The following is a 20,027-nucleotide window of genomic DNA, read 5'->3' as shown; positions in this document are numbered from 1 at the left end:
TGAACGTGGATCGAAAGCAAAAAAAAGGAAAAGTGACTTCAAAGAGAACCGGACAAATTGTGCAAAGAAAGAACACCACTGTAAGCCCACCAGTTTCCTCACTTCTGCGAAAACTTGCAGACTTTGAATGGAACTTTGTTTAGATCCTGTCAGCAAGTACATTTAGTAAATAAGGTTACTGCATCGTTAACTCATAAAAATACAACTGGCATTTCAGCCAATTTGCTGTTCTATTTTTCTTTTTTTACTCTTTCTAGCACTTTAGATTTCTGGATTTTCTTTTACATTTGTTAAAAGTTGACAAGATTAATATATTATAAAGTGTTAAGTGTTCAACTGTATGTTTAAAAAAAAACAGCTAGCGTTTCAGCCAAATTTGTTTGCATCAAGTGTCTGGTCATTGCTTTTAAAATAAATGTTTTAAAACCCAGAGAATGTTGTTGGTTTCTATTTTCAAGTTCAATGTATAATGTTTTCCCTATAATAAATATATATTTTTTGATGTAGACAACAATATAATTCCGTAAAAGTACAGCGCTGTACTGTAAAAGCTGGTTACAGTATTCTGTAAAAATACAGTATGTGGCTGGCAACCCAGCTGCCAGAATTTTACTGTAATTTTACAGTACAACGGTTTACAGAACTAGTACTGTAAATTTTAATTACAGTACTAGATCTGTAAAAATACAGTATGTGGCTGGCAACCCAGCTGCCAGTATTTTACTGTAATTTTACAGTGAAAAGTTTTACAGTGTATGCTATCCGATTCCCACTTCCACTTATATGTGCTTCTGATCTTCACATCGGCGGATTGTAGTTCAGCCTTAGAACCTGAGTTTTAGTAATATTGATTTTATAGCCCGAAAAAGAGCGATATTCCTCCAGCATTTTCATTGCTTTAGGAAATTTACCGCACTGCACAACAAAATCGCCACTCCTCTACGTTTACCCGATTCATGTGAGGAGAAATATACTTTTGTGTACCCCATTTTGTTCAATTTAGCATGTTCACTTTCACTGAGGTGGGATTCTTGTATGTATGCTATCTGGACCTTGTCCCTTTTCAGTTGAGATAACATTTTTGACCTCTTAAATGGGTTAAGTATGCCATTTATGTTAAATGATACAAATTTGTCTATTCAGCATGTAAATATGTCAATGGTTAACCAGTCAAATGGAAACGTTGCTCTTCCCTTCCCTGCATTAGAACAGCAGAGTATAACTAATACAGAACATACACAAAATGTGAACATACAAAACAACATATAGTAAATAAACAGTTGACTTCCTATGTAGCGGTCTATCCTTTAGACCCTAATATGCCCGCGGGGGCCCTCTAAGGCAAAGCCCTTCAACTGGGTTCAGTGAAGGGGGTCCTTGTTGGTTCACAGCATCTGATCAAAATTCACAGTCTACTCACCACCGTGTCTTAATAATAACTAACGTCACTTGGCGGTTATTCTGTTATTTTGTTTCATTTTAATCCACTGTCGCGTCTGGGGTGTTCCTCCGAAATGTGCGAAGCTTATCCTTGTAGTTGATGGCCCATATGGGGTCGCATGTAACCTTCTTAGTTTTCAAAACCTTCCGAATTTCGGCGTATTCCTTCCGTTTAGCGATGATGGATGGCGGATAATCGTGGTCAAGGTTTACATGAATGCCTTTCCATTTGAATCATTTTGTTATCCATGCTTTATGCTGCAGCATCTCCTTCACCTTAAAGCTCAAAAACTTGACCACAATAGAGCGGGGCAGAGCGCCAGCGCTGGCTGGGGACCTAGCGAGCGATGTGCCCTCTGAATTTGTAAATCAGGCGTTTCTTCTGACAATTGAAGGCCCTCGCGAAGAAGTTTGTTTACAAAAGACAGCATGCTATCAGAATCTTTTACGGTCTCTTCAGAGACCCTGTATATCATTAAATTGTCGCGTCTGCTGTGGCTTTCCATTTCTGTTAGCTTCTCCTCTAGCCTCACGTGCAACTTTAGCATCTCCAATGCCGCTTCTTCCGAGGCTTGTATCCGTTCCTCTGCCTTTTCGATCCGGTCTTCGGCCTCCCCCAGTCTGTTATTGAGACCTGATATGTCACTTCTTAGTTCCTCAAATTGTTGTCTGTTCTCCTGGCGAAATTGCCTCAGTTCTTCCAAAATCTGTGCGTCCGTCATCTTTCGCTAATTGATATTAGCTGCTAATTAGCCTTGGCAGTAGAGGATGAAACTGTATTTCCCTGTTCAAGACGTCTCAAAAGTAAATTAAACGTTTACGGTAGTGTCTAGCCCCTTCCTTTAAATTCGATTTTTACTATATCATAAATACCACTGGGGCTTTTGGACGAATTTCGCGGGTTCTATAGGGAGCTTTCTACTGTGCGACCGTCATGGCTGATGTTCCCACCGGAAGCCCTTGCTACCTTGTTTTAACTGTTGAACTTGGATTGTTGCCGTTTGTTATTGAAGGTTATTTGAGCTTTTATTCTAGGTCTAACTGAGACATGGATTCGTCCTGAGCACTTAGCCAAACCCGCATGCTCTTTCCATTAACTGCTCCTTCTCTCACTCTCCCCGCCAAATTGGAAGAGGAGGAAGCACAGGTTTGCTTATCAACAATAATTGGAAATATTCCACACTATCTTCCCTATGCAACAATTATTAATTTGAATACCACACTGTTAATATCACTTCTCCCACTCAGCTCAGTACTGTCGTAGTTCACCGCCCCCCAGGTCCTCTTCACAATTTAATTGAAGAGTTAGATGTGCTGCTCTCAGCATTCCCGGAGGATGGCAGCCCTCTTGTAAGTCTTTGGGGACTTAAACATCCACCTGGACAAACCCTATGCGTCTGACTTCCACACCCTCACTTCCTTGTTCGACCTCAGGTGCCTCGACTTCGACACCCCCACCTCCTTGTTCGACCTCACGTGCCTCGCCACAGCCGGTACTGACAGATCAGGAAACCATCTTGACCTCATCTACACCCATAACTGCACCACAAACAACATTAAAGTCACACCTCGTCACATTTCTGACCACTTCTTCATCACTTTCAACATGCTTCTCTCTACATCCATTACACCACCACCTGTTTATTTTAGACGGAACATTCGCTCTCTCTCCCCTAGCACCCTCTTTGCTAAACTGACATCCTCTCTTCCCTCCAACTTTGCTCTATCTCTAGGTACTGCCACCGACACCTTATGCTCTACACTTACAACCTGTCTAGGTAACCTTTGTCCTCTGTCCTCCAGACCAGCTTGTGCCACCCCCTCCGTAAACAATAGAATACACTCAGGTCTGCTGAAAGGAAATAGCACAAGAGCAAGAATCTTGCTGGCCTAAGGGACTACCAGTCACTACTCTCCTCTTTCTCTGATAGTGTCACAGCAGCTAAAATGTATTTTTATATGTAGAGTCAGGTCTGAACAAAATGTTACCATCTGGGATCGTAAAACGTCAACGGCCTATCTTATCTCCCTTTCAACACTGACTAGGACACATTTCAATACTCTCCCCTGGACTTCAAAGGGATTCTTGGGGGAGGACTGGGCTGTGTCCTAAGGTGAGAAAAGGCCATGTGGCAACAGAAACAGAGAGCCCCAAATTCTTCAGAAGAATGGCTCTTTCTCTCCTCTAGCCAGATAAGAATGGCCTAAAATCTCCACATTGTATGCTTCTTCCCATGCAAAACTTTCAGGCGACCATAAATGCAAATGGCCTATTGAGCCGTACAAAAAAATTGCGCCCAAAATCAGCTCATTACATTGGATCGCCCACCCTAGAGGGGCGTGATACCCTCAGGGTTAAAACATCTGTGCACGGTGGAAAGTGCGCTTGCTCAAGTGCATAAATGTTCTGTCATTTCTTGTGTAATGTTTTCTATATGTAGTTATGACTCATCCCACTGTACAATGTCTTTTGCAGGTCCTGGGGTACTGAATTACCAAAATGAAAAAAACTAAGTTATTGCATTGTTTTTGATGTCCATTGTTTTGGTCTAAGGCCAAATTAAATACCATAGGAAATCTTATGATTTCTTCCAAGTATTTCTGAAGTGAATGGTTAATGATTATTTCATAAGCATATAAGTTTCAATACTACTAATATATAAAGTCTATATATTAAGGGTGAAAGTAGCACAAATATATGTACTTCATCTAGACAATACATTTCTACAGGTACAGACAAAAAAAGTTTACTGCAGACATGTTTCACCAGCACTGTTCTATGTATACATATTAATAAGCACAAATTCTGGTCATTCCAAACAGAGGATAGATTAAAGGAATATGTAATCTATACAATTTCTAAGCATGCCACACCTCATCCTTCTTCAGGGCAAAGCCTAATGTGATTACTGAAATTGGTGACAAGCAGTGGGAAATATCACAGTCTGATAACCTTCACATGGTTCCTTCAAATAAGTTAGTATAGTATATATAATTTACACCTCAGTAGACTTGCAAAGGAAATCATGGCTGCACTACAGCGTTTTCTTCAGTTAAGGGTCAGAGAAAGACACAGTCAGAGACGACCACAAAGTAGATTGGTGACATTAAATGCCTTCATTAGACAGCATCAAAACCCCTTGGATATCCTTGATGACATAGCTATAATTGGGACATTCCGTCTGCCATGGGAACAAATGCTAGCCAACCAAGAAATGCCCAATAAATGGCTGGTTTTTGAGTTTATCTAAATTTTTCCCAGTCTTTGAAGTATTTCCTACATTATTTTATAATTTTTTTTTGCTGTCATTTAATTTAGATGTGTATTTTTTTTGTTTGTTACCTGCCCTCGGATTCTGCTATTGACACTGTCAATCACCAGATTCTGTCATCTCTAGGAATCTCAGGCTCCCCTCTCCGCTGGTTCAAATACTACCTCTCCAGCAGATCCTTCAGTGTGTGATGGAGGGGCTCGCTGTCCACTGCTCACCATATTATCACTGTGGTCCCTCAGGGATCGGTGCTTGGACCACTGCTTTTTTCCCATTTACACGACATCCTTGGGATCCATCATACAGGCACACGGCTTCTTGTCGTTCATGGCTTTACTGTTATGCTGACGACACCCAGATCTACATCTCGTTTCACATAGACGATACCACTGTAGCAGCTCGCATAACAGCCTGCCTAGAAGGCATCTCAGCTTGGATGAAAGAGCATCACCTCCAGCTGAACCTGGCCAAGACAGAACTACTCGTGTTTCCGACTCACCCCATGGTGCAACACAATCTCACCATCCAACTTGGCAGTACCACAATAAATTTGTAAAAAACAGCCAGGAATCTCAGAGTCATATTTGATGAACAGCTGTCCTACAAAGACATTGCAAAGACAACGCGATCATGCCGATATGCCTAATTAAACATTCGAAAGGTTAAACCCAATCTCACTGAGCATGCAGCACAACTTCTTGTCCAGGCCCTGGTAATCTCATGGTTGGACTACTGCAATGCTCTCCTTGCTGGTCTTCCTGCAAAGGCTATCAAACGCTATAAAAGATAAAAATGGTAGAAAATTGAAATTTACAACTTTGACTAATAGAATAGGAATAATATACTTCATTATCTATTCTTGTTCAATTAAAAAAAAACTTTAGGGCCTTAATATTATGGCAATTTCTTCCTGTGGTATCGAAAACGGTATTGAATATCAATATTTTTAAGGTATCATATCTAAGTTCAACATTGGAAAGGTTAGATCCTATCTCACTGAGTATGCGGCACAACTCCTTGTCCAGGCCCTGGTAATCTCAAGGTTGGTCTACTGCAATGCTCTTCTTGCTGGTCTTCCTGCAAAGGCTATCAAACCACTCCAGCTGGTTCAAAACGCGGCAGCACGCCTCATCTTCCAAAAGCTCAAAAGGGCTCATGTGACACCAAAAGGGCTCATTTCTCTCCACTGGCAACCGGTTGAAGCCCGTATCAGATTCAAGTCACTGATGCTTGCCTACAGGACCATCACTGGATCTGCACCAGCATACTTTCAAACCCTCCTACACCCCATCAAGAACCCTGCATTCAGCAGTAAATCGTTGCATTCAGCAGTAAATCGCTTTCAGGCTCAGTCTCCTTCACAACTCCGTCCTGGTGGAACATTTTTCCTATGTCGGTCCGGTCAATCACATCTCTCACAACCTTCAAAAAACTACTTAAAACTTATCTCTTCTGAAAAAAACTACACTAACCCTCTCTCTCTCTCAACAGGTAGTGGTCTAGCTTTTGTTGAAACTAGTAACTTTGTATTAGCACCTATTGTATTACAAACCAACATACAGCATTATAGTTTTCATTTAAACCAATACAATTCCAATTATATCGATTACATTTTTTATTGTGTTTTAGACATGGATCTATAGTTTTTAGGGGTACACCATCATAGCTGTTCAAACAAATGGAAGAAGGCGGTAGTTGCTATTGACAGAAGCTTGAGGACGAGCTCAGTTTTAAATGTGAAATTTTGCATAGAAATATTTGGGGGTCGTTCACATGCCGCATATAAAACGCTTGTGCTACCGATTGATGCTAGCTTGATGCGCTATGTGGAGATTTGTTCTTCAAAATTTGCAGGCTGATTTAAGGTGTGCCCCGAAATGTTCTGCTTACGTTCCTAAAATTTCCAGTAAGTGCTTCTAGTAAAAAAAAGTTAGTCTGGAGTCTGTACTAAAGGCATGGTGTGCTAAACAAATGGCTGTGTCTTAACACTGAACAAAAATAGCTAGTGATTGCTATTTTTAACATAATTCATACCATTAGCCCATATAGTCAAATGTTTATTACTTTTAGGTCTGTGGCTAAAGTGTAAAGGTCGGAGCGGATCTCCTGTATGACAAAATCTCAAAGGCGCAAAACACCGTTTGACTACCTCTTCCACCGGTCAAACCTTTAACCATAGTCTGTGTTCCAACTATATAGAGATCACATCTGGCTTAAACCAAATCAATATTTCATGTTTTCAATGTTTTTCACCTATAAAACAGGAAGATTTAATAAAACTTATTGCAACATCTAAACATACAACTTGCGTATTTGACCCCAAACCAACTAAATTATTAAAAGAGTTACTACCCGTTGCAATTAAGCCCATTTATAACATTATCAACTCGTCAATTAATCTAGGCCATGTCCCAGAACCCTTTAAAATGGCCGTCATTAAGCTTCTTATCAAGAAACCAAACTTAGACCCAATGAACTAGGAAACTAGAAAGATTTCAAATCTCCTTTACCTGTCAAAAACACTAGAAAATGTAGTGTCCACTCAGTAATGCTTTTTCTCACAAATTAATGACATACACGATAAATTTCAGTCAGGCATTAGACCGCATCATAGTACTGAATCTGCGCTCGTTAAAATTACAAACAACCCACATATAGCTTCAGATAAAGGTAACATCTCATTCCAAGTCTTGCTTGACCCCTAGTGCTGCGTTCAATACTGTAGACCATAACATAATTCCAGATTGCTTGCACGATTATACCTGTATTGAGGGACAGGCACTACAATGGTTCAGATCTACTTCTCTCTCAATGGAGGCGGTCAAATTGTTTTTACTCCCCGTCCTCTCCCTTTTTTCCATGCTTGCTCTCCAGTCTTGTCTCATCTCATCTATTGACAGACTCTCTCTGCACTGCTCTGCAACTGAAAATTATGGATCTGATCAACTGGTCTCTCAACGCAATTGACACCATCTTCTCGACGAGAAGCTTGGGTTCGGGGGAACCTGACTGCCCTGACGGAACGTTCGCAGCTGGCTACACGATGGACGCGTGGGAGAGATGGCGGATTGTGTGTCTGGCAGCTCTTTCCGTGGAGGACATTGAAGATATCTACCTATTCGGAACCATGATAACAGGTCTTCTGCTGATGGATTAGGCTTTGCCCTGGGTTACCGAATAATTCAGAAAACGGGAACAGCTGTCCAAAGCCTCTCAAGGCTGCCCGTCATGATGGAAGCAGTGGGGAGAGCGGGTCTGCGACCAGCGCCGTCGTGGCTGCAGGACCGGATGGCTGCTTGCCTGAGCTGGATTACTTCCCCTGTTGCAAGTCTTGTCTATGGTGTATTGTGTGCTTGTTTTCTCCTCACCTTCCTCATGTTATGCTGTATTTTTCTTCTTACTCCATTTCGTTACATTTATATGTGTAATGAAAATAATTAACCCATATAAATTGAATCTTATCTAATCTTATCAGACAGACATCAATTTGTCCATTTAAATGGGGAATCATCAAATCTAACGCAATAAATTATGTTTTACCTCAGGGATCGGTTCTAGGACCCTTGCTATTCTCCATATACATGCTGCCCCTTGGAAACATTATTAAAAAACATGGAATTAGTTTACACTGCTATGCAGATGATACTCAGCTTTGTATCTCATCAAGACCAGATGATTCCTCCCAGCTATCCAAATTGGCAGAGTGCATTGAAGATGTAAAACATTGGATGACTTGTAATTTCCTTCTTTTAAATTCTAATAAAACAGAAATATTACTTATCGGACCAAAGACACGTAAACCGAATATTTTCGGATTATAATCTGCAAAATGAAGGATGTACTGTTACTTCGACAAATACAGTTAAAGATCTAGGCGTTATATTAGACAGCAACCTGTCATTTCGAAATCACATCTCAAATGTCACAAAAACAGCCTTTTACCACCTTAGAAATGTTGCCAAATTACGAAATATTCTATGTGTTGCTGACGCGGAGAAGCTTATTCATGCATTTGTGACCTCAAGACTTGACTTCTGTAATGCACTACTTAGTGGTTGTCCTGGATCATCAATAAACAAACTACTGAAGTTTGTTCAGTTAGTTCAGAATGCAGCTGCCAGAGTTCTAACCAGGTCCAGAAAATATGATCACATAACCCCAATGTTATCAACCCTTCACTGGCTACCCATTTAGTATTGTATTGACTTTAAAGTTATTTTAATTACTTTTTTTTAAGCCTTAAATGATTAGCCCCTACTTACATAACAGAGCTTCTATCACACTACAACCCATCACGCTCTCGAAGATTTCAAAACTCAGGACTTTTGATAACACCTAGAATAACTAAATCCACCAAAGAGGGTCGAACTTTCTCATACGTAGCACCTAAACTCTGGAATAGCCTTCCCGAAACTATTCGAGGATCAGACACACTCGCCCAATTTAAATCTATATTAAAGACACATCTTTTCAGCCAAGCATTCACTTAAACCAAAATATGCGACATAAACCACCGGGAGACTACATTTATTAGATATTATTTACTAGAACAATGTAACTTGTTATATAAACACCATGTACTGTGTTTGACCTTTTTTGTGTTTTTCGGTTATTCTTATTTTCCCTGTAAAGCTGCTTTGGAACAACAATGCACATTGAAAAAGTGTCATGATTCTGCAGCATCATGTCATGTTTCTCCTGGTTTAGTGGCAGGATCATGACAGATTCTCATTTTCTTGTGTGGAGAGAGGCAGTTAAGGCCCTTATGGCCTTCCATACACTCTCTCCAGTCTCGACTCTGTTCCCATACCTCGTTATTGAATCATGCCCTACACCTGTTCCCCTCTTGATTTGGTCCCTTATTTAATGTCCTTGTGTCTTCTGTCTTGTGCTGGTTTATTGTGGTTGTTGGGTGAGTTCCTGTGTTGTTTTAGTTTAGTTATTTGTAGTTCATTTCAAGAGTTTATTTAAGTCTTTTTTTAAGTGTAGTTAGTTTTAGTCCTGTCTTGTTATTATATTATATTATATCAGCCAAGCATTCACTTAATGCAAATATGCTAAATAAACCACCAGGAGATGCTGACATTAGATATTATTTACTAGAATAATATCTAATGAATTGTAGTGTGTTTTAGCCTTTCTTGGGTTTTTCCCCTTCAAAGCTGCATTGGAACAATGCAAATTGTGAAAAGCGCTATATAAATAAAATTGAATTGAATATTCCCTGTTCTGTTACCCCCTCGTGGGTCTTTGTTTTGTAATTTATATTAAAGGTTCTGACCCGCTGTCTGCACCTTGGTCCTCTGTCCGTATCTCACCACCCGTGATCGTGACAAAAAGGCTACATAAATCTAATTGAATTGAGTAAAGTCAAAATATACGGACTACTTTTAACTAACTTTAGTATTTAGTATACTTAGCATCTTTTTTTCCATGATGCAAGTTTGAAGTTAAAGCTGCAATCAGTTGCCCCACACCTCGATTATTATCCCTGCCTAAAACATCCTTCAGTTAGTTGATATCGGTTTACATTTTTTACATTTAAGGCATTTGGCAGACGCTTTTATCCAAAGCGACTTACATAGCATCATCCGATACATTTTACATTGGAACCCACAACCTTGCATTGTTAAGACAATGCTCTTACCACTGAGCTTCTGTTGTTTGATAACACAGATTAGTCTCACTAAAATTGTTATAATCCCTGCCTAACACATTTTGTGTTTCACCAATTAGTCTCAACAAGATTAGACTTAAACAGCTTCACAGAAATGTAAATTTATCACGTCAGAGGAGACCTGGCCGTTCCTCAACACTGGGCTGTGATGGCTTGCTCACTGGGACACTGCTGATATTCCATTAACATTAATTTATTAGAATGTTCTTAATATTTCCATAATATCATGCACTGTAATTCATTTCAACCTTCTTCTGTGTTTATTCCTGTTATCGTTTTGTTTTTCTTCCAGTTAAGATAAACAATGCAACATTGTACAAACGCAATATAAATAAAATGTAATTAAATTAAAAATAAGCAAGAAAAAAACATTAAACCTTTACATCAAAGGTTACTGACATATCTTGCACTCCTTATTTTATACAAACCTTCATCTATGGCCGCTGAAAGTGGTTAAACACCTGTTGCATGATGTATTTAATAGTACTAATATATGAGAATCTTACCGATAGGAAAAGAGAGACGGGGAATGACATGAGCCCAACAGGAGCTGAAGATTATGAGAAGAGACAGACAGAGCGGTTCTGACAGCATCATTCTGTTGAACATCCACTGAACCGCTAAATCCAAAAACAGGTCTATCGGTGGTCTTCGTTGGGTTCTGTCCCTGGGCTTTCAGCACTCTGTAGCTCATAGGAAAACAACCTCTCACTGCTTAAGAGGTCTGCTCTCATCTCATCTATAGAAAAAAAAGAGCCTGTTAGCCACTATGTGGGACAGTCAGCACCTTAAGTCATCACGTCATGTGAAGTCAATCGTTTCCTCTTTCAGAGCAAAACCACTGTCAACTTCTAACAGCACATGACTGCCTTAATGCTATTATCCGTCAAGTCTTTAGTGATATATGACTCAAAATCTTACACAATTACGCAATTGTGCATGGGACAAACAAAGATTTACAACAAACTAGTTTTGATTGGCATGTATTCAGTTTCTCTACACTAATAAGACAACTGGTGAGGAGCATATTTTTGTCTATACATTTTCTGTTTATTACTGCAAGCAGAACAATGGCCTACATATGGGGACACAATTATATTATTTCAAGCTGCATGATTTGAAGTATCATTCTGGTTTGTGCACTAAAAACGTCTGAAATGATTTACTCAATATTTTGTAGGGCTGTGTATTGGCAAGGGCCTCACGATACGATACATATCACGATAGATGGGTCCCGATACAATATATCACAATACATTCGATACGATACAAACGTTCGATATATTGCAATAATTTGTTTTAAATAAATAGGCTATCGATAATTTTGCACAGCCCTAATATTTTGGGTGAAATTCTTTTACGCAGATTAGGATCCTTTTACTGTAACGCTTGTAAACGAAAATTCAGTTTAGTAATTTTAGCCGTCAGTCAGTTTACTGTTTGTGCCAAATTATAAATCATAACATCTTGTATCAACATTTAGCACTCGGTGTACATTAACTTTCCATAATTGAACGGAACAGACTAAATTATTCCGCTTATAACACGGTTACACATTACTCGTCATTTTTCAAGTGTTTTATCTCAAGACATTTGTTAAGTTGGCAGCGCTTATACTGCTTCTGTGAGAGGGGGAACTATTTTTCATCCGAAGCCAAGACGTCGTTTTAAAGGCTTGAGAGGGAGCGTAATGACAAAACCCTGTGAACAAGTAGGCTGTCTAAATTTATAAATTACTTTGTTGGTTTTTTATATTCATAAGCATGATGTAAAAAAAGCAGAACAAGTATTCTTTGTTCATTTTATACGTTTCTTTATTCATTTAGTATTTATTTTTTGCATGAGGTGAAGAAAGTAGAACATCAGTAGGCAATCAATGTTTAGTTCATTAATTCATGTGGTATTTAATTATTCTGTTAATTCTGTTTTCTGTTCAATTGTTTATTTATTCTTTTCAGTTTGTTAACTTATTTCGGTTTTATTTGTCAAGGTTAAACTGCATGTTTCCATTAATTGTGAAGTTGGACATAGAAAACGGCAAATCAAACGCAGGGTGCTGATCACTGAATTTTGTTGCTTGTGATCTGTGGCTTTGTTTTTGGTGTCATCTGAAACGTAACCCTTCAGGATCAAGCACAATTTCTTTTGTTCCTTTGCCGAAGGTGCCCAGTAGCTTCTTAGGCTTATTTCGTACTTGTGTCCTGTGACAGACATAATCTGCCTGCTCTCCAGCCCCTTCTCTGACAGCATTTGAACTGCATTGCTTCTTAGGGAATGGTTGTGTCCCTTTTGGGTGAGCCGACTAACTCGCTAATGCGCGGCAGCATGTTCCAGAGATAGGGAACCCATCCCCACACCCATCGGTTCATGGGAGTTCCAGCACTCTCTCCCATTAAGTGCTTCCTGTGGGACTCTCAGTTGGGTAAGGTAGAAGGACGTGGCGTCAGGTGGGCACTTTGTGATGTACTTTATAAAAATTTTAACTAGGGATGCACCGATACCACTTTTTAAGGATCGAGTACAATACCGATACTTTTTCCCTGGTACTCGCCGATACCGATACCAACACCGATGCTAGTTTTTTTGTTTGTGGCAATTTTCTAAGAACAACACAATGAGACTAATGAACATATCAGCATCTTTATTTTTAACAACTTCAACTCATATTATGAAAAAATAAATAAATCTTATGTGCTTATCAAAACATTTCAAAGCCCAAAATTCACAGTGTCCAATAACCTCCAAAGGGCAAAACCGAGGACATAAGCATGCAGATTGCCATGCGTGGGTCATCATCATTGATTTTGAATTATTTCCACACTGCTAAGCGCGAATGAAGCGTTAATAGAGAGTGATTTACATGTTAAGTCAATGCAAAGACACGATAGACCTACTTGCGGTGCGATTCAAGCAAATGAGGCGCCGCGAATTGGGCGTTCGCTTTATTCGCGCCGAGTTGAAATATCTGAACTTTGGCGAAAATTTTCGCTGCGTTAACCAATCAGGAGCTTGCTCTAGTAGGGACGTGATTATGACATAGCGAGCGGAGGCAGAAATCTGAAACAACAATGAAGGACTGCGCCTCTGAAGGATCTGATGGACCCAGACACGGCGCCGAACGAGTCTATGTCTATCTTCAGCCTTCCATAGCACATTATGCGCAGCTACCTGCTCAACAAAATCCATGTCCGCCATTTCACAACAAGACTGGAGCCGCCTGCCAGAAGCCCCTCCCATTACGCGAATTCCACGCGCTAATGAAGCGAGTAAACTCAAGTTCAAGCGTCCAACTACACATGAATAGCGTGATTTAGGTGTGAACATTGTGCCTGCTACAGCAGGTGTCTCTGTGTGCACTGGAACGTTCTGTCAATTATGTCACGTGAGGTATTGGTCTTTGGTATCAGGGAATTTTTACGAGTACGAGTACATGAGCTTGTTATCGGGCCCGTTACCCTCCCTACTGCTCACACATTGTCCGTACTGGCAGCACTGTGTTACTGTTAGAGCCACAAGCACCAGACGATGCTGCTCCAGTGAGTACTCCATCAAAGGCATATTGTAGGCCTGGCATGTCTTGTCTACTAGCTTCAATATGAATCCGATTAAATGTGATAGGGTGAAGGCCCCAGTGCAGCAGCAACAGCACATGACGTCGATGATGATGATGAGGAGACAATCTCTCTGGATTCCAGAAGGCATGAGGTATCATGTCAAGCCTGTGAAAGTACTATTCAGTCTACAATGGTGAGGAGTCATCATTTGGAGCCCACACACAACCTCATTTCTGTAACAGGACCCAGATTCTTAATCGAAAGAAGACTACATCGTGCAAGATTTCTGCTGCGCTAATTGTATTGTGTTCACAGAGCTCACAAGCTATCAAACAGTTGTATGGTAACCACCTCCGGTGCCAAATAGAACTGGCAGATATAGACATGCAGTACAAGAAGAAAAAGATGGAAAATCTTGCACTGGAGTCCGAAATAAAAAAAGAGGACAATTAGGAAACTGGACCTTGAAATAAAAAAACTTGAGCGGGAGGTGAGTCATGCCTTCAATGTACACAATATTCTCCTTTCCTCCCCCAGCTCCAAGAAGATGACACATCTTAAAATAAAATATATAAGGTCGACTCGTAAAGTCAAGTGAGCCATGACATATGAGCTACCATTTGTGAGTGCACAGTACCAGCGGCATCTTTAGTATTTTTTTTATTTTCCCCAGCAATCAGTACAAATAAGCATCGTTATAAGGCACCGTCCCCTTTTGCCCCCCCCCTAAAGCCAGGTGTGGCCACTAGCCTGTATAAAGGCCCAAAATGGTGTGGTCCTTTCTGCTCTGATAATGTCGTGCCCATTTTTGCAAGATGTGGTGGATGAAGAAGCACTTGTGCTCAGGAGAGCCTTCAGGCGAGAGAGGGTCTTCAGGGACGGGTTGGACCCACTGGCCTTCCCTGATGACCATCTATTTGAAAGATACAGGTTGATGGCAGACTGCTGGGTCCCAGGATTAAGCACCGCACAGCAAATGGTTTGTGTGGCCATGCCCTTTTTTGCTAGTGGAGCCTTCCTGTACTCTGTGGGGGATGCAGAACAGCTGAACAAGGCCACAATTTGCCGCACAATAAGGAGTGTATGTCTGGCTGATGATGAGATTTTGTGTTGACAGGTGAATTCTCTGGTGTGTTGCTGGGAGACAGGGGGTATGGCTGCCAGCCTTTTCTCCTGACACCTTTCACAGACCCCCAGGAAGCACAGCAGGCCTACAACCATGCCCATGCCAGGACCAGGGCCAGAGTTTAAATGATCTTTGGCCTCCTGAAGGCACTTTTTTACTGCCTTCACAAATGAAGGGTCAGCCCTGTGAGGGCATGTGACATTACTGTGGCTTGTGCTGTCCTCCACAATGTGGCCTGCCTGAGGAAGGAGAGGGCCCACAGAGTGCCACCAGCCATGGACTGGGACCAATGGCCAGCAATCTTCCTTGATGACGACACTGGTCGGCTGCTGAGGGACCAATATGTGTTGAATGTGTTGAAATGGTGTGTTATATACAGACCTTTGAATGTGTATTTATCCATTTGTTGTATAATATGCTTTGATTCTGGTCTTTCCATCTTGTAGAGTCACTGTATGACTTCAGTTTTGTGTTTTTATATTTATATGGAATGTGTATTTTATACGACAGAGTATTAGGGCCACACTGAGGAAGAAGGAAAAAGTCATACATTTAAGAGGCTGTTTTTTTCTGCGGAAAAGATGCATATTCTTTTTACAATCCTGATACTTATGACAATGTGATGCTGATGTGCCAAAAGATTAAGCATGTCCTTGTTTGTGAAACCATACTGAAGAACAATTCCACGAAATGCCCCACACCTGTCATTTTAACAACTGCCCGCCTCTAAAACAATGGGTTACAATTTTATGACTTCATTCTCGAAGTCTGTGAATTTTCTATTTTTTCCTCTGTGGCCCAAATATTCTATAATTTTATATAGCCTATAGCCTTATAGTCTATGGGAAACTGTAAATTATCTAATGATAGCAACATCTAAAAATCATCATTTATCCAAAATGATTGAACATAATGATCACAAACGTTCAAATAATGACAGTGGTTCTAGTTATATGTGATAATGTGTAGTGGGCAGTGGAATAACTATTGGTTTCCGTTTGTGGTGACTGCTGACTGATTTAAGGGATGAGATTAAATAGATCCTGGAATTTAGCCTGGTCTGGAGCAGGCTAGCTCCACATAATAAATCTCCATGCTAACTTATACCATAACATATCCTGCCGCCCCCTATACAGCTTTATTGCAAACGGATCACGGATAAATTGAGCCAGGATAACCAAGATATCTCAGCTTAATCCCTTATCCTAGTTTTGTGCAATAGGCCTCTGGTAAGAACTCTGGCAGCTGCATTCTGAACTAATTGTAGATTGTTTATTTATGATGCAGGACAGCCACTAAGTAGTGCATTACAGTAGTCAAGTCTTGAGGTCACAAATGCAGGAATAAGCTACTCTGTGTCAGCAACACAGAAATGTTGCCAAATACGAAATATCCTATAAGGTGGAAAAAGTCATTTAGAAATGACAGGTTGCTGTCTAATATAACGCCTAGATCTCTTACTGTATTTTTTGGGGTAACAGTCCATCCTTCAATTTGCAGGTTATAATCCGAAATAGTCTTTGGTCCGATAAGTAATATTTCTGTTTTATACACTTTTATGGATCTTTGTTACAGTAAAATATCCAATTATTTTAATATTACATTTTACATATTAAAACACTATAATGACCTCCTGTTTAAATGATAAACAATTAAATGTTTTCATATCTTCTTTATCAATACAGTACTTTATAAAGTAATTCAGGTAAAAATCCCTGATTAAATTTCAATCTATTTTAAATATGCAACTTCTTCTTTAGAATTTTCGCTGAAGTGTTATAGGGTGATTTCTTCCTGCAGTAGGAGGTGGGGGATGATGGAGGTTGTTGTGAGCAGTAACAAAGAGCTGAATATCTCTTCAGATAACTGGAAAGTATTCCCTGGCAACATTCATTTCTAAAATCGCTGGCAAAAATCACACTTGAACAACATATTTCCGATCATTAATTAAACCTGATATCAATTATAGTGTACATATAGTTTCCTAAGCTTAAACTGCTCTAGAAATCCCCTTTTAAATGCTGCTTCATGTTAATTGTGAGAGCAACGACTCACATTAAGCCTTTAAAATGCTTTTCAAATAAGATGTATAACTTGTCACAAGTTGAGCTACAAAACAAATAGACTGTTTCTGATATTAAAAAGTAAAAAAACGGCTAAAGTCACAAGTTTCTTGCCTCGCACCACACTGACATCATTTTGCTTGGTCGATTTAATATTATGATCAGTCTTAACTTTCTAATTAATGATAAGAAGCATGAGGCATCACGCAGAGTTTTGCACAAGCACTCTGATCTCACTTGCTGTTTTTCTCAATTTGCAGAAAACACAGAGTGAATACAAACATCAAAGCTCTGCATGCAACCAAGCATTTCACGAGTTCACCTGCGCAGATAACAGCAATAATGCGGGTATAATAATGATGGCGTGGGTATGAAGGTTATGCCTATATGGCATGCTGTCCAGGGAGCGGGCTCCGAACTCGCCGGATCTATCTGAACCCGTAGCACTCGACTCTTGTCAGGGAAAGTGTGTCGAACTTGGAACGGCTCAAGCCCAGAGCACACCCCTCAAAGGCATGGTAAATGTTTTGGTGATGCTGGCTTCTACGCTTGAGATGGAAGCATGGGCCTCTGGGGAGGTGATCGCTGCAGTGATGCAGCCTTCTAGGCTTGAGATGGAAGTAGGGGGTCTGCGGAGGCGGTCGCTGCGGAGTTGCTGGCTTCTACGCTTGAGATGGAAGCGTGGGCCTCTACCCGGCGTTCGTTGCGGCGATGCTGGCTTCTAGGCTTGAGATGGAAGCACGGGCCTCTATCGAGGCGGTCGCTGCGGCGATGCTGGCTTCTATGCTTGGGATGGAAGCGCTGGCCACTTTGGAGGCGGTCGCTACGGCGGTGCAGGCTTCTTCGCTTGAGTTGTGAGCATTGGCCCCTGCGGAAGCGGTCTGGAGCGACATGTCTTGAGAAAAAGCACTAGTGATAGCAGAGGCGGTTGCTGCGGCGGGGAGATCTCCCACTGTGGAGATGACTGCTGAGGTGGTGGAGGCTCGAACTTGTGCCATGAGATATGGTTGGAGGGTCCTGGGGGAGATGGCTTGAATGATGGAGTTGAGAGAGGCATCTAGGAGGGTTTTCAGAGGGTTTATTGGAAGATCAGTTCCGAATAGGGAGGTACAGGTGTTGGCAGGGGGTCTGCGTCGAGCACCAGCAGCCTGAACTTCTGGAAGGCAAAACAGCAAAGGGCATCAGCAATCAGATTTTTTGATCCGGTAATGTGTTTGGCTGTTAAAATAGACTGGTCTTAGGCTGAGATCCAGATGAGGCATATGAGGAACGGCATTAAGGTGGAGGAGTGGGAGTGGCCCTTGTCGATGCAATGCACGGTTGCCTCGTTGTCACAATGTACGACTATGCTGGAAGCTGACCACTCTTTTTCCCTATAAGGATGCCGCGACGACCAGTCGGTACAGCTGGAAAAGTGCTGAGGATGCGAGAGACTAGAGAATTTCGGAGAGCTGAGGGGGCCAGGTGGATGCGAACCAATGACCATGGTAAAAATCTCAGAAACCGACGGACGGGGCGGCGTCGGTGAACAAGCGATTATCGACAGGGGAGGAGACCATGTCACTGTAGAAAAAGGACAGGCTGTAACATTGTCTGAGGAATTTTATCCATAAACTCAGCTCGTCACGGCAGGAGCTGGATAGGTATATCATGTTGTCTAGGGCATGGGCGGAGGACCCGAGAGAGAGGAGGTGTGACATTAGCGGGCGGTCTTGCAGGATGATGCACACAAGAACAGACAAGAGCTCCCGTTTGGAACAGCAGGGATTAGTTATAAGGAAGGAAGCGATCAACATCGTTCTGTAATTTTTTTCCTTTGGCAGAGAAGCCTGGAAAATTGATGCAGGGAAATTCGATTGGACGTGCTCGGCCCTGAAGTTTTGACTGGGGCGAGGGGGACACCGAGCTTAGTGAAAACCTGTTGGACTGTTGTGAGATGCGCGGCTGGGAATGAGTCGGGATGCAAGATGATTAGAAAATCGTCTAGTAGGTGGATAAGATAGGGGATTGCATAGAGAGAATCCAGCAGATTGCGGAATGGAGGAAGTGGATTGGCGAGGCGAAGTTGGGCATGTGGGAAGAGAGGGAGTGACTAGGGGGTATGCAATGGTGCTATGAGCAACGGAGCGGCAGACTGGCAAAAATATTGCGAACGCCAAGGAAAACCCTGTTGTGTAGCTCGGTGTCCAGTGCTCCCCAATAGTGGCATTGGTTTCACTGAGCCACACGGATTTCGTACTTTGCTGAGAAAAGATTAAGGAATGTGTAGACGTGGGAACCCTCGTACGAGAGAGCAAGCACTGCCACTATGGCGAGGTAATGTCAGTGTAGCTGGAGAAGGTGAGCGTGATTTCGATTGTTTCGAATCCAGCTCGATTGTTTTGAATCCAGCTCGATTGTTTTTTCTATTTTTACTGATGCAATACAAACATCTAGAGTGATGTAAAAAAATATGAAATAGTATGTATGAATAGTAATCCATTAATGTGTAAAGGGAGGTAAAAAAAAGTAATATGCCAGCATCATAATTTTATTTTTACACAGAGATGCTCTATTCACAGATATACATGTCTGTTAATTTTAGCAATCCTTGATGCATTTTATGCTAATGATGAAAGCTCAAAATTAAATAGGCTAAAGGGCACTGTTAGAGATACCTTAATGTCGCTTTAGATTCTTGTACTTGGTCAACCTTTCTTTAGGAACTACATTTTTGAAGCCCTATATGGTCCAGTCCTGGAGATATGAGGATCTAAATGTAATAAGAAAACAATTAAAATGTAGACATTTTCAGTCATCAAAAAAACAATTTATTTTGTATGTGGCGCTAATTAACAACATCCCTTTATTCAAATTTCCCTACAACTGAAAGAAATAAAGAATCTTATAGTTAAA

The 20,027-nt window shown here is 41.1% G+C and overlaps 1 protein-coding gene across 2 annotated transcripts in view; it reads right to left on the bottom strand.

The window, feature by feature from the left end:
• Window positions 1-20,027, bottom strand: part of sema4ab (sema domain, immunoglobulin domain (Ig), transmembrane domain (TM) and short cytoplasmic domain, (semaphorin) 4Ab) — an 89,750-nt gene that overhangs the window by 66,691 nt on the left and 3,032 nt on the right. For both annotated transcript variants that reach the window (XM_079485665.1, XM_079485664.1), the window contains exon 2: window positions 10,896-11,128. In XM_079485665.1, the coding sequence (XP_079341791.1) occupies window positions 10,896-10,998 (103 nt within the window). In that variant the 5' untranslated portion in view covers window positions 10,999-11,128. The remainder of the gene's footprint in view (window positions 1-10,895; window positions 11,129-20,027) is intronic.

This window comes from Barbatula barbatula (genome assembly GCF_947034865.1).
Source record: "Barbatula barbatula genome assembly, chromosome: 21".
Lineage (NCBI taxonomy): Eukaryota > Metazoa > Chordata > Actinopteri > Cypriniformes > Nemacheilidae > Barbatula > Barbatula barbatula.
Note: the sequence above shows the minus strand (reverse complement) of the source record. Positions and strands in the feature narration are given on the sequence as shown.